Raw genomic sequence first — 16,126 nt, forward strand, 5'->3', positions numbered from 1 at the left:
GAGAGTGAAAGGCTATTTACAATCTGTGCAGAAACCAGATGGCAGTTATAAGAGTCGAGTGGCATGAAAGGCAAGCGGTGATTGGAGAAGGGAGTGAGATTGGCTGGGTGTGGGATTAAAGGGACCAGACTGCTAAGGTCATCGGTCCCTTGTTCCACGATAAAATCACACGAAATAAAAACTGTCAGTCATTAAAAACGGAGAACTGAGACAAGGGATGACACAATACAAGAAAGACAGACAAAGACCAGACAAACGGAACTAAAATCACACCGAGTGTGAAGGTGGTTGGCCGACCACGAAAATAAGGAAAAGCCAACCACCAAATGACATTAAAACCCACAGTTTAAAACCACAGGCCAAAGGCCCAAGTCATTATAGGAAATAAAAGGACAAACACTCAAATCATACGATAAAAACCCCCCTGCCCGAATAAAACTCAACACGAGGTCCGCCATAGCAACGTCATCACATAAAAGGGCAGGGAGGGTATCAGGCAGCGCAAACGTCTGCCTGAGTCCTGTTAAAAGCGGGCAGTCCACCAAAATGTGGACCACCGTCAGAGCTGCCCCGCAGCGACATAGCGGTGGGTCCTCCCGGCGCAACAAATGGCCGTGCGTCAGCCACGTGTGGCCAACGCGCAGCCGGCAGAGGACGACAGAGTCCTTCCGAGAGGCCCGCATGGAGCGCCACACACCGGTCGTCTCCTTCACCGCCCAAAGTTTGTTGGGCGTGGGCAGGGTGCGCCACTCGTCACCCCAGGCACCAAGCACTTTCTGGCGCAAAAGCGACAGGAGATCACATTCCATAAGGCCGAGTTCCAGAGCCGGTGAACTCACTGCCTGTTTAGCCAGCGTGTCCACCCGCTCATTGCCCGGGATGCCGACATGACCTGGGGTCCAAACAAAGACCACAGAGCGGCCGCAACGGGCAAGAGCATGGAGCGACTCGTGGATGGCCATCACCAGACGGGAACGAGGAAAGCACTGGTCAAGAGCTCATAAACCACTCAGGGAGTCACTACAGGTGACAAAGGTCTCACCTGAGCGAGAGCGGATATACTCTAGGGCGCGATAGATGGCAACCAACTCAGCAGTGTATACACTGTTCCCGGGTGCCAGCGACCATTGCTCACAATGATCCTCTAGAGTAAGAGCGTAACCAGTGCGACCAGAGACCATCGAACCGTCGGTATAGGCCACGGCAGATCCGGGAAACTCGGCAAGGAGAGAAATAAAGTGGCGGCGGAGGGCCGGAGGAGGGACCGAGTCTTTCGGACCCTGTGCCAAATCCAGCCGAATGCATGGTCGGCGCACACACCAAGGGGGCAGACGGAGATTGGCCCGGAAAACAGGCGGGAGAGGAAAAAACTCAATCCCACACAGTAGAGCCCGGATGCGAACTGCGATCATACACCCTGACCGGGGCCGCCTGTCTGGAAGATGGACGATCGAGTGCGGGAACAGGAGACGGTAGTTGGGATGCCCTGGCAAGCTACAAACGTGGGCAGCATAAGCAGCCAGAAGTCGGTCGCGCCGGATCCGCAATGGAGGAACACCAGCCTCCAAAAGTAAGCTGTCAACAGGGCTTGTCCGAAATGCTCCTGTGGTGAGTCAGATCCCACAGTGATGGATGGGATCCAGCAATTGCAATGCTGATGGCGATGCCGAACCATAAGCCACACACCCATAATCAAGGCGGGACTGGATCAGCGCTTGATACAGCCGGAGAAGGGTGGACCGATCGGCAGCCCATCCGGTGTTGCTAAGGCAACGGAGAGCATTTAAATGCCGCCAGCATGTTTGTTTAAGCTGCCTAATATGAGGCAGCCAAGTCAACCGGGCATCAAATACCAGTCCCAAGAACCGATGCGTCTCTACCACAGCAAGAGGTTCACCGTCAAGGTAAAGGCGTGGCTCAGGGTGAACCGTGCGACGCCGGCAGAAATGCATAACGCAGGTCTTAGCGGCTGAAAACTGGAAGCCGTGCGCCACAGCAACTGCAATGCCAGCGGAGCTGTAGTAGAGGCAGAAGTTGTCTGCATACAACGAAGCTGCGACGGACGATCCCACCGCCTCAGGGAGCCCATTGATCGCAATTAAAAACAGGGAGACACTGAGGACAGACCCCTGTGGGATCCCGTTCTCCTGGACCCGGGAGGAACTATGGGACGCAGCAACTTGCACGCGGAAGGAACGAGACAACAGAAAATTCTGAATAAAAATCGGGAGCGGGCCCCTAAGACCCCACCCATGAAGTGTGGCCAGGATGTGATATCGCCAAGTCGTATCGTACGCCTTCCGCATGTCGAAGAAGACGGCAACCAGATGTTGGCGGCGTGCAAAGGCTGTACGGACGGCAGACTCTAGGGAGACCAGATTATCGACGGCAGAGCGGCCTTTACGGAACCCACCCTGAGACGGAGCCAGAAGGCCTCGAGACTCGAGGAGCCAACTCAACCTCCGGCTCACCATACGTTCTAGCAACTTGCAAAGAACGTTGGTGAGGCTTATGGGGCGGTAGCTGTCCACCTCCAGCGGGTTCTTGCCAGGTTTCAACACGGGGAGGACGATGCTTTCTCGCCATTGAGATGGGAACACATCCTCAACCCAGATGCAGTTGAAAACATCTAGGAGGCGTCGCTGGCAATTCACAGAGAGGTGTTTCAGCATCTGGCTGTGGATGCGGTCTGGCCCAGGAGCCGTATCAGGGCAAGCAGATAGTGCACTCTGGAATTCCCAGTCGCTGAAAGGAGCATTGTACGACTCCGCGTGGCGCGTGTGAAAGGAAAGCCTCCAACTTTCCAACCGCTCTTTCCGGGAGCGGAAGGCCAGTGGGTAATTCATAGATGCGGAACACTGAGCAAAATGCGCTGCTAACCGGTCCGCAATCGTGTCGGAGTCAGGACACACCACTCCATTCAGCGAAAGCCCAGGGACAGAGACAGAGACAGGCGGCCGATAGCCATGGAGTCGCCTAATCTTAGCCCAAACCTGCGATGCAGAGGTACAGACGCCAAAGGTGGAAACATACCGTTCCCAGCACTCCTGCTTCCGTTGGCGAATAAGGCGTCGGGCACGGGCACGGAGCTGTTTAAAAACGATGAGGTTCTCCAAGGACAGGTGCCGCTTATGACGTTGAAGAGCCCGCCGGCGATCTCTAATCGCCTCTGCGATCTCGGGCGCCCACCAAGGCATAGTCCTCCACCGAGGGGACCCGGATGAACAGGAAATCGCAGATGCCGCCGCAGAAACGATGCCGGTGGTGACCGACTGAACCACCGCATCAATGGTGTCATGGGAAGGAGATGCGTTAGTGGCGAGAGAGGAGAACAAGCCCCAATCAGCCTTATTCAGAGCCCATCTGGAGGGGCGTTCAGAAGAGTGACGCTGTGGTAGTGACAGAAAGATGGGGAAATGGTCACTACCACATAAGTCGTCATGGACACTCCAGTGGATGGATGGTGAAAGTCCGGGGCTGCAGATAGAAAGGTCGATGGCCGAAAATGTGCCATGGACTACGCTGAAATGTGTTGGCTCTCCCGTGTTTAAGAGGCAGAGGTCAAGCTGCGAGAGAAGAGTCTCGACATCTCTACCCCGGCCAGTAACCGCGGCGCTACCCCACAGGGGGGTTATGGGCGTTACGGTCGCCCAGTAACACAAAAGGAGGAGGCAGTTGTGCTATCAATGCAGCCAACACATGACGTGAGACATCACCATCTGGCGGAAGATACAAACTGCAGACAGTAATAGGCTGAGGCGTCCACATCCTTACAGCGACAGCCTCTAAAGGTGTGTGAAGAGGTACACATTCGCTGTAGACAGAGTTAAGGATGTAGACGCAGACTCCACCAGACACCCTCTCATAAGCTGCCCGGTTCTTGTAATAACCCCGATACCCACGTAGGGCAGGGGTCCGCGTTGCCGGAAACCAAGTTTCCTGTAGGGCAATGCAGAGGAAAGGGTGACTGCTGATGAGTTGGCGAAGCTCAGCAAGGTGGTGGAAAAAAGCGCTGCAGTTCCACTGAAGTATCGCTTTGTCCATGTCCGAAAAAGGCGTGAAGGGGCCGAGGAGGCAGATCACGCCACTGGGTCACCTGCTGCCACCGATGGAGGACCAGTACAATCTGCTTCCATGGTGTCTGAGGGTCCGGCAAGATCCAGGTCCTCAGCGGACGCCCGGATCTCCACCTTATCCCCGGACACAGAGCCTGTAGGGAGCAGTGGGGTGGATGCCACCGCGTGTTCCTTGGCCTTAGAGGTCTTCTTCTTCGTCTTGTCTCTCTGGTCCTTGGGTTTCATTGGCTGGGAGGGCTCCAGCGAGTCAGTCTCCGGGACGGAGGAGGAGCGGGAAGCCCTGCGACCAGCCGCTGGTCTGCTTTTCTTCCATTGGCTGACGTCACCCTTCCCAGAGGCGGAAACCTGGGAAGGAAGGGACCCAAGGGACCCTTTCCGTGCTATTCGAGCCGGGGAAGTTTGAGGCTTCCCCAGCTTAGAAGTGGGGACTGATGTCCCCGATGGTTGGGGGGTTGCTGCTCCTGAGGCAGGTAGTGCAGGAGCAGCAGGGAGTGAAGTGCCCCCCACCATCAAGGGGGCAGGTGTAGCATTCCGGCTCTGAGAGGTGGCAGTCTGAGGGAGAGCTAATGGGGCCATAACAGTAGTAGCCGCGGCGTAAGAGGCAGTCATTCGAACAGGATGGAGGCGTTCGAACTTCTGCCTGGCCTCAGTGTATGTCAGGCGGTCCAGAGTCTTATACTCCATGATTTTGCGCTCTTTCTGGAAGATCCTGCAGTCCGGCGAGCAAGGCGAGTGGTGCTCTCCGCAGTTTACACAGATGGGAGGCGGAGCACATGGAGTATTGGGATGCGATGGGCGTCCACAATCTCGACATGTGAGGCTGGAAGTACAGCGGGAAGACATATGCCCGAACTTCCAGCACTTGACGCACCGCATCGGGTGAGGGATATATGGCTTGACGTCACAACGATAGACCATCACCTTGACCTTCTCAGGTAAAGTATCACCCTCGAAGGCCAAGATGAAGGCACCGGTGGCAACCTGCTTATCCCTTGGACCACGATGTACGCGCCGGACGAAGTGAACACCTCGCCGCTCTAAATTGGCGCGAAGCTCGTCATCGGACTGCAAGAGAAGGTCCCGATGGAATATTATGCCCTGGACCATATTAAGACTCTTATGGGGCGTGATTGTAACCGGAACATCCCCCAGCTTGTTACAATCGAGTAACCGGCGGGACTGGGCGGAGGACGCCAATTTGATCAAAACCGAGCCCGAGCGCATTTTGGACAAGCCCTCCACCTCCTCGAACTTGTCCTCTAAGTACTCGACCAAGAACTGAGGCTTCATGGATGTAAAGGATTCACCATCAGCTCTCGTACACACCAGGTAGCGGGGCGAGTATGGTTCGCTGGCATCCTTAGTCTTTCGTTCCTCCCATGGTGTAGCCAGGGAGGGGAACGATATGGGGTCATATGTAGTTGCGTTGTATTGAGCCCTGGAACGCTTAGAGACTGCTGGCGGCTGGCCGCCAGCAAGAGATGATGTACTACGCTTCATTGCGGGTCATCCGCCCTGATGCCACCTACTCCGACCAAGGGCCCTCCCCACGGGCACCACCCAGCCTCAGCAACGACCACCTGGCAGGATGGCCATTGCCGGGAGTCCCAATGTCCCAAGGAGATAGGCATTTACTCCTTGGCATACGTGGGGAGTTAACGGCGCTGGCATCAGCAGAGCGATCCCTGTGTAGTCAGGGGGCTACAACCAACAGGGTACATGGCGGCCCCACCACAACGGACTGGCTACCGTGCTGGATTTCAGGTGATGTAGTCCAATATCGTCATTGGCGCATAAAGCGACACAGCATAGCAGACTGCAATAAACTGCACCCAAGAACAAATCCACGCCCAAGAGATGGTAGGTGAGCGGGACTGCTAAGCGATGACGACAAAACTAGCTAGAGATGGTAATGCATGATGGACACATCGCTCCTTGTAAGGCGCCCTTCCCCAATCGGCTCGCTCTTCGGAAAATTTAGAAGGATGGAGGTCAAACCCGTTAGGGGACCATCTCACAAGGCCAAAACGTTTGAGACTCCTTTTAGTCGCCTCTTACGACAGGCAGGAATACCGTGGGCCTATTCTTACCTTCGAACCCACAGGGGGGAGGGAGTGAGGCAGGGTTGTAGCCTACCCTCGATGTACATTGAGCAAGCAGTAAAGGAAACAAAACTTTTGGAAAAGGAATTAAAATCCATCGAGAAAAATAAAAACTTTGAGGTTTGCCAATGACATTGAATTTCTGTGAGGGACAGCAATGGACGTGGAAGAGCAGCTGAATAGAATGGACAGTGTCTCGAAAGGAGGATACAAGATGAACATCAACAAAAGCAAAATGAGGAAAATGAATGTGGTTGAATTAAACCAGGTGATTCTGAGGGGATTAGATTAGGAAATGAGACACAAAGTAGTAAATGAGTTTTGCTATGGGGAGCAAAGCAAAATAACTGATGGTGGCCAAAGTAGAGAGGATATAAAAGGTATACTGTCAATGGCAAGGAAAGCGTTCCTGAAGAAGAGAAATTTGTTAACATTGAGTATAGATTTAAGTGTTGGGAAGTCTTTTCTGAGAGAATTTCTATGGAGTGGAGTCACGTATGGAAGTGAAACATGGATGATAAACAGTGTAGACAAGAAGAGAATAGAAGCTTTCGAAATGTGGTGCTAGAGAAGAATGCTGAAGATCATGTAACTAATGAGGAGGTACTGAACAGAATTGGGGAGAAGAGAATATTGTGCCACAACTTGACTAGAAGAAGGGATCAGTCAGTAGGATACGATCAGAGGGATCAAGGGATAACCAGTTTAGTGTTGGAGGGGAGTGTGGAGAATATAAACCGTAGAGGGAGACCAAGATATGAATACATTGTGCAGATTCATAAGGATGTAGGTTGCAGTAGGTACTGGGAGATGAAGAGGCTTGCACAGGATAGAGCAGCATGGAGAGCTGTAACAAACCAGTTTCTGGACTGAAAATAACAACAACAAGTTCTGGACAAAAATTGGGAGTAGACCCTGGAGACCCCACTCATGTAGGGTAGGTAACGAGGATGTGGTTTCACCACGTTATGTCTTAAGTCTTTTGCACGTTGTTGAGGGCGTCGACAAGATGTTGACATTGGGCTAAAGCTAACCACACAACAGACTCCAGGCAGATCAAATTGTTGGCAGTAAAATGGCATTGGTGAAACCCACCCTGGGACAGAGCCAAAAGACCATGAGACTCGAGGTACCAACACAGCTGTCAGCTCACCATATGTTCAAGTAACTTGCACAGAACATTAGTGAGACTAATTGGGTAACAGTTGTCCATTTCAACAGGATGTTGATGTCATGCTTTCTTACCAATGAGAAGGCAACTCACCCTTGCTCCAGATACTGTGGAAAATGGCAAAGATGTGTCTTTGGCAATCCTCTGCTAAGTGTTTAAGCATTTTATTGTGGATGCAGTCTAGCCCTGTGGCCGTGTAAGGGCAAAAAGCTACGACACTGAGGGATTTCTCACTCACTGAATGGAGCATTATATGGCTCCAGGTGGCGTGTAGTAAATGCTAAGTGCAGTTGTTACACCCACTACTTGAGGACACTTGCATAATACAAAGCAAAATGTTCGGTAACAGCATCTGGGTCAGAGCAGACAACACCATTTACAGAGATACAAGTGGCCCATGGGGGGAGGGGGGGGGGGGGGGACTATTGTCAATGCAGGTGTCTAATCTTTGCACAAACCTGCAAATGAGGGTTACATGGTCCAATGGTAGCAACATACCATTCCCAGCAATCTCGTTTGAGTCATTTTATAAGGCAACAGATCCGGCACAGAGCTACTTAAAGGAGTCAGTAATGTTCCAGGGTAACATCAAGTGCCGGCATGTCAGCCGAATGAAACATCAGAGAAGCCTGTGAGACTGTCTGCCAACAGAACTCTGACTAGGACGACACCACGACAGGAGAGGCACCTATACGAAAAGAGTATAAGCGCCGCTGCAACTAGCCTCGGCCACACTAGAAGAGCCCCACTTGAAGAGTCACACTAGAAGACGAGCTGTGATATATACCCAATAGCAGTGAGCAGTGACTATGAACTTGTGATTTGCTTGCATGGAAATGGTATATACTGAAGGAATTGACTATATGCATGTCGCCAATTGGTTGACCTCATTGTAAAAAGGCAAAGTTAAGTACTGTCAATTTACTTTACTGTAATAAACTCCAGTAATAAGATTTACTTTAATTATTGTTTAGCTATCTGAGAAAGCAGCATCCTAGGCACCCTATATTAGATGAGTGGGCAGCATCCCACATGGAGGAGCTAAGAAAACAGTGCATACAATGCATTCTGGGGCATATCATCAAGAGGCACTTACACATTACAGACAGTAAATTCCACAGGTGCCTTCACACGAACAGTGAAGGCTGTAAAGTTGTGTGACACTTATTTTCTGTAGATAGAGTCCAGAATGTGCATGGAAACACCACCCAAACTTCTTTCACGGACAGTGTGATTCTTAAAATAGCCCCAATAACTGCAGAGGGTGGGGGTCCATATTCTTGGGAAACAAGTTTTCCGGAAAGCAAGTCAAAGAGCAGGAGAAATGCACAGGAGACGTCATAGCTCAGTCAGGTGGCAGGGAAAACTACTACAATTTCACTGGAGGATAACACTGTCAATATCCTGTGGGGACTTGAAGGGACCAAGGAGTCTAATCATTCCTCAGGGCTGCAGCTGCCACTGGTTGCGAGAATACGGAATCAATACACATTTTTTTTCTGAATCACTGTGTGTGTGTGTGTGTGTGTGTGTGTGTGTGTAGGGAAGGAAGTCCGGAGCTACCCGGAATGTCACTTTGGATACAAAGGCAATTTCTTGTCCTCCTCCTCCTCCTCCTCCTCCACCACCTCATATGATTTTCACTTGCAAGGGCTTTCTGCCCCAGATACTAGAGCTCCTGGTAAGGGATGCTGGAGAAGAGCATTGCTTCTCCACCGAGGGTTGCGAATGAATGTTGCTGGTGGGTAGGGAGCCAACACTCAGAAAGGGGGTGTGATTAAAGCAGTAGAGAAAAGCTCCCATGGAACAGGGAAGCGGGTATAGTAGAGCAGCTCCAGTGCCTAATGTAGAAGACACGGAGGGGAATGGTACAGTCACTAGAGAGGATGACAAACTTGTGGCTATAGCACGCATTATCATCATACATGCAGGATGTAGATGATCGTATTTCTTCTTGTTCTCATTACAGGGGAGTCGATCAAGAGTCATGTAGTTTCTTTTCCTGTTGGAAACATGTCTGTAAAATTTGGAGTGTGGAAAAAGAGAGAGAGAGAGAGAGAGAGAGAGAGAGAGAGAGAGAGACAGAGAGAAAAGGATATGGGACATCGACCCTAACAATGGGGGCCATATAGTTATGAAGGAAAAGTTTTACAATGCTGGAAGGGAAGAAAACAAAGTGTCCCAAATCACACCAAATCCAAGCACAACTGGCACCAAGGAGACAATCCAATGGAAAGAAAGGAGGGGAGGAAGTTGAACAATAAACTTGTAACATGGAAAGAAGTAGTGCTTCAAGGGCTAGGCCCCTGTGATGGTCAAACACATACTCACAGAAGAGATACGAGCCCCCTGGGGGCACACGCACGCGCGCGCGCGCGCGCGCGCCCACACACACACACACACACACACACACACACACACACACACACACACACGGGCCTGTTGACGACTCAATCCTTCTACAATTCGGTGAGTTGTCTCCTTTACTCCTAAATTATTTAAATTCTGCCAGATTCTTTAGTATCATATTAAGATGACTTTTCAACATTCAGGCAATTTGCAGATGTGGATAAAGTATGTAGTTTTATGTTCTTTTGAGTAATATATTAAGAAACTTCCACATGGGAAAAATATATTAAAAACAAAGATTCCAAGACTTACCAAGTGGGAAAGCGCCGGTAGACAGGCACAATAAAATAACACACAAACACACACACAAAATTTCTATCTTTCGCAACCAACGGTTGCTTCTTCAGGAAAGAGGGAAGGAGAGGGAAATACGAAAGGATGTGGGTTTTAAGGGAGAGGGTAAGGAGTCATTCCAATCCCGGGAGCGGAAAGATTTACCTTACGGGGAAAAAAGGATAGGTATATACACGCACGCGCGCACACACACACACACACACACACACACACACACACACACACACACAAGAAGACATATTTAAAGGCAAAGAGTTTGGGCAGAGATGTCAGTTGAGGCGGAAGTGCAGAGGCAAAGATGATGTTGAATGACAGGTGAGGTATGAGTGGCGGCAACTTGAAATTAGCGGAGATTGAGGCCTGGCGGGTAACGAGAAGAAAGGATATACTGAAGGGCAAGTTCCCATCTCCGGTGTTCGTTTAGGTTGGTGTTGGTGGGAAGTATCCAGATAACTCGGACAGTGTAACACTGTGCCAAGATGTGCTGGCTGTGCACCAAGGCATGTTTAGCCACAGGGTGATCCTCATTACCAACAAACACTGTCTGCCTGTGTCCATTCATGCGAATGGACAGTTTGTTGCTGGTCATTCCCACATAGAAAACGTCACAGTGTAGGCAGGTCAGTTGGTAAATCACGTGGGTGCTTTCACACGAGGCTCTGCCTATGATCGTGTACACCTTCTGGGTTACAGAACTGGAGTAGGTGGTGGTGGGAGGGTGCATAGGACAGGTTTTACACCGGGGGCGGTTACAAGGGTAGGAGCCAGAGGGTAGGGAAGGTGGTTTGGGGATTTCATAGGGATGAACCAAGAGGTGTACAGGGAAGTGGCATCAATGGTTACAAGGATGGTTTCCGGGGGGTAGCAGACTGGGTAAGGATTCCAGGTGTTCGAGAAAGTGGTTGGTGTCTTTGATGAAGGATGGGAGACTGCATGTAATGGGTTGAAGGTGTTGATCAACGTAGGCAGAGATATGTTCCGTGGGGGCTTGGTAACCAGTTACAATGGGGCGGCCTCTGCACTTCCGCCTCGACTGACATCTCTGCCTAAACTCTTTGCATATATATATATATATATATATATATATATATATATATATATATTAAAAACAAAGATTCCAAGACTTACCAAGCGGGAAAGCGCCGGCAGACAGGCACAATGAACAAAACACACACACACACACACACACACACACACACACACACAGAATTACTAGCTTTCGCAACCGATGGTTGCTTCTTCAGGAAGAAGAGGGAAAGACGAAAGGATGTGGGTTTTAAGGGAGAGGGTAAGGAGTCATTCCAATCCCGGGAGCGGAAAGACTTCCCTTAGGGGGAAAAAAAGGACAGGTGTACACACACACACACACACACACACACACACACACACACACACACACACATATCCATCCGCACATACACAGACACATTTTACTCTTTGCCTTTAAATATGTCAAATTTAAATTAAGTGTGTTTAATTTGACATTATTTGTACACAAAACAATAGGAGAAAAGGAGGATAGGTAAAAAAAGAGGAGGCATCTTGTATATAGCATTTACTGTAGCATGGTATTTAGAGTGGGATTTTAAAGTGTCCATCTTCCAAGGGAAGGTACTTCACATAAACTTACATGTAATCCATGATATGGTCCATCAAATTAGCAATGGGAGGCCCCTCGGCAGGACTATGCTCATATGTCAGTCCTAATTCTCCATCAGGACCAACCACAAACTGAAAAAAAATTAACACTATAAATAAGTCATCTCTGATGCAATTGCTGAATTAAATGGAAAAGAGAGGAAGCGAGATTGGGAGAGGGGGGGGGGGGGGGGAGAGGGAGGAGATGGAAATGGAGAAGTAGGACAGGGAGAGACCATTTAATGGATTTGGGTACATATAAGGAGCACAATAACATTCTGCAAGTAAAAAAAGTAAATTCCTCAAAGAAAACAGCTTGAAAGTACAAACATTATTAAATTACAATAATGTGTACCAAAAATAAAATATTTTTATGCTAATTAGAAGACAGAATGACATGCCACTAATTAAGGAGGCAAACTGCAAGTACATTTAAAAGTAGAAAAAAACTATCCTAGCCCTTGGAACTGTTGCTCCTCAGGGACAAGACAATAATGAAGAGGGAGATTGTAGAGAGAATGGTGAATTTTATTTGTGATGGAAGTAAATACCTTCTAGACTTTCTTCTTACTGTTCTGCCTGTGTGCTGTTTGTAATTCTGGCCTGTTCATCTTTCTTTGTCATTTAATTATCTGGTCTGTCCTCAATATTTTCTTATGTTTTGTCATCTTTTCTCACTGTTCAGAGATCTTTTTTCTAATTGCTCTCTCTCTCTCTCTCTCTCTCTCTCTCCCCCCCCCCCCCCCCCCCCCCCCTTTCATCTTTCACTTCCTTTGTTTCATAACAGGTGGTTGCCCTCAGTTTTGGGTATGAAATATTTTACCCTCCTTTCTGACCTTTTTTTTTTACTCTCTGAGGAAAACATAACAGTTAAAAAAGTTAGAATAGCTTTTCCTACTTTGAAAAGTATCCCACTGTCTTCCCCTCATTCAGTATTACAGACTGAAGTAAAGTTGGACAGAAAGCTGAGTAAGTAATGAGAGGAGGAGGATCAGTTTTTAACCAAATGAGACTCTTTGTATTATAAAATTTATATCTGTAAAAGAAAGAGGGAAAGAAGTTGAAGGTTTAATGCTGCATCAATGAAAAGAGGTCTTGCTCAGTGCTCAGTTTGACCTACAGCTAATAGCAATATGTCAAATTGCAAAAAAATCAACAGTTGTTAATAAAATTTTGAGTACCCAATTGTAATGTATACAACTTAGGTGAATAATGCATATACTGTAGGGAGTACGAAGAGGCTGTCCACTCTCAATGCTGCTGTCTATAGGAAAGTTGCACAGTCAGAAAACTTGCAGGAAAACTTGCACAGGATTGACAACAGCAGTTAACCCTGGATATTAAGAGGCAAAGAGATGGATTACTGTTTGATTACACTATTGGCAATAAATCACTAAAATTGGTAACAAAGGAAAATAAGCAGGAGCAACCATTGCCCAGAGTGAGCAAAAATAGAATGACCACATGAAAATACTACGTAAATCAGATGCCAGTCAGATTCACTCTAAGAATCTTAAGTAAATGTAATTTATCCATAAAAGAAGGATTTTACAAATTCCTCGTTCACAAGATTCTTGAGCAGTGCTCATCAGAGTGGAGCCCTTACTGGATAGCAGTAACAGACGAGGGAGGGAGGGATGGAGAAGATTCAATAAAGAGTGGTACACGTTGTCACGTCTTTGACTCTCATTTCATTTGGCAAGAAATGAGAGCTATCGTACACAAAAGGGGATATCTGAGAATGCCAGTGGCAGAGCCTCTTAATGTGACGACGCACCCAGTCTTTCCACACATTCTGTGCAGAAATAGTAGCAAGAATACAACGGAGACACTTAACATCTAGTTCCCCCAATGGTCAAGGTATTTCAATCATGAATACTTTTGCGATGAAATGGCTCACCGTCACAGTGAAATTTGAAGTCCACTGGATCACTACCGAACTCTAATTACAGTTTTGGCGTGTCATTTTTTTCTGGTGTGTAGTGTGTGAAAGAGAAGCAGCTGTGTGATTCTATGTATGCAATCACAATTTGATATTCACACAATGTACACAGTAATCATGCTCTTCAATATTCTCCAGCTGTGGCTAAAGAAGACAGAGACAGAATCTACAGAAACAATAAATAGTACTCCTCATTTATCAGAAAAAGATAATAAGTAATTTATCACCATGCTTCCAAAGAATTCTGCAAATTAATATGTGTAATACATCTAATACTTTTTACATAACTTGTTTACGTACCTGTACAGTTTTGTCATACCAACGATTGGCACCATTCACTTTACTTCCAAGTCCATGAACCATTTGCAAAGCATTTACTGTTGATTTATTCAAGCCCTTTAAGTTAGGATTGGGCTTGTCAAGGCACATAAGGAACAAAGATGTCTTAATGCTGTCTAGTGCATAACTATTCGATTTATCTGAAAAGAGGAAAACAAGTCATGTATGAATAGACAAACGAGGTCAGGTGTTATTAAGACACATTGTCTACAGTATGTATCCTCTCTCTTCTTTGTTTTGGCATCACTGTAGGACTTGTCCTCTCTTACTGGTAACAATGCATAAGAAAACTGGCTACAAAATGAACTACTGGAGAGTGTAATAGGCAATGTTGATGGTCCTCATTGGTTCGCAGCTGGATTCCATCATGCCGACGACACAACATATAAGGTGATTAGGAACGAGTCATTGGGTTTTGGCGAGTTACAGCTTCAAATATATAATATCCACCCATTTGTACTAATAAACAATACAAAGAGAGCATGTTAAAGCTCTGTTTATGCCATTACAGGTTCCATTTTGATTCATCTTGGTAGCGTGATAAAAGTTTGCAAAATGGAGACTAATCAAGAGAAAGCATTTTGTGTTGTAATATGAGGAGACAGAATCCATCAGCACCATGCAGTAGGCATTCCAAAGACAATACAACATACACCAAAGCATTCTGTGATGGTATTGACAGTTCACGGACACAGGTTGCTTCTGTAAAGGAAGAAGCTCCAGGAGACCACTCATCACATAGGAAACAATGGGGAGTGTTCGAGATGTGTTCTTTCAAAGCCCAATGAAAACTACGCAGTGTACAATTCATGACCTGGGCACTCCTCAGCCAATTTTGTGTAAGATTCTGCAGAAGCAATTACATCAGAAACCATATTGCATACAGGTGTTGTGATGTTTAGGGCCAAATGACTGCACCATCAGAAGCAAATTTTGTGAAGGTTTCCAGGGAGCAATGAAAGACAACTAACTTCCCTACTGATTCATGTTCAGTGATGAGACGACGTTCCATTTAACAGTAAAGTGAATCGTCACAACGTCCGCATAAGGGGCATGGAAAATCCCAATATTACAGTGGAGACTAAAAAGATTCTTCAAAGGTGTATGTCTTCCATGCTGTGTTGCATAGCAATGTTTAAGGAGGTATTTTCTTTTCTTCTTCTTCTTCTTTTTTTTTTTTTTTTTTTTTTTTTTGGGGGGGGGGGGGGGGGGATCTGTGTCAGGTATGACGTACTTGCGCATGTTAAAGACAGGTTGTATACAAAGAGAGAGGGGGGCTCGCAAGTACTTACCTCAGACCAGTACAGCCGATAGATACACAAAACAGAACAGAAAATTTACATTCCTAGCTTTCGGAACTTTGTTCCTTCATCAGGGAGGGGAGAGTGGAAAAAGAGGGGAAGTAGGGAAAGTGGATTCAGTTACTCACAACCCAGGTTATGAAGCAACAGGGAAAGGTAAACAGGGAGAGTAGCAAGGATGGAGGCATGGTTGTCAGAGGGAAGCCAAAGATATTCTACTGTAAGCACTGCGCCAGCTTCAAACCAAAGAGGATGCATACAGAAGTAAAGAGGTATACAGTATAAAGATAAACACAACTATGTAGGCTCTTCAATCTTTTCCTTTTTCCCTCTCCTCTTTAGCCATTCACACATCTTTTCATCCTACATAGTTGTGTTTATCTTTACACTATATACCTCTTTACTTCTGTATGCATCCTCTTTGGTTTGAAGCTGGCACAGTACTTACAGTAGAATATCTTTGGCTTCCCTCTGACAACCATGCCTCCATCCTTGCTACCCTCCCTGCTTACCTTTCCCTGTTGCTTCATAACCTGGGTTGTGAGTAACTGAATCCACTTTCCCTCCTTCCCCTTTTTTCCCATTCCTAAAGCCAGGAATACAAATTTTCTGTTCTGTTTTGTGTATCTATCTCTTTTTTAGTATTTGTTTCACATCTTTATATGAGATTTTCCATTAATCATTTAGAAGACTGGTTGTTTTCGAGACTGATAGCTGTTAATCAACATTTCATATTCCAACAAGACGAGCTCCACCTCATTGGTGTGGATATGTGCATTGTCATCTGAACAAGGAAATTCTAAACCGGTGGGTCAGGTGATGTGCTCAGGATGATTTGGCACTATTCAGGTGGC

At 47.3% G+C, this 16,126-nt stretch overlaps 1 protein-coding gene across 4 annotated transcripts in view; it reads right to left on the reverse strand.

The window, feature by feature from the left end:
• Nucleotides 1-16,126, reverse strand: part of LOC126272593 (carnitine O-acetyltransferase-like) — a 98,869-nt gene that overhangs the window by 26,941 nt on the left and 55,802 nt on the right. For all 4 annotated transcript variants that reach the window (XM_049975525.1, XM_049975523.1, XM_049975524.1 and 1 more), the window contains exons 8-9: nt 13,933-14,111; nt 11,683-11,783 (exon numbers count right to left, since the gene is read on the reverse strand). In XM_049975525.1, coding sequence (XP_049831482.1) covers nt 11,683-11,783; nt 13,933-14,111 — 280 coding nt within the window. The remainder of the gene's footprint in view (nt 1-11,682; nt 11,784-13,932; nt 14,112-16,126) is intronic.

The sequence above is a fragment of the Schistocerca gregaria genome, chromosome 5, assembly GCF_023897955.1.
Source record: "Schistocerca gregaria isolate iqSchGreg1 chromosome 5, iqSchGreg1.2, whole genome shotgun sequence".
NCBI classification, from domain to species: Eukaryota; Metazoa; Arthropoda; class Insecta; order Orthoptera; family Acrididae; genus Schistocerca; species Schistocerca gregaria.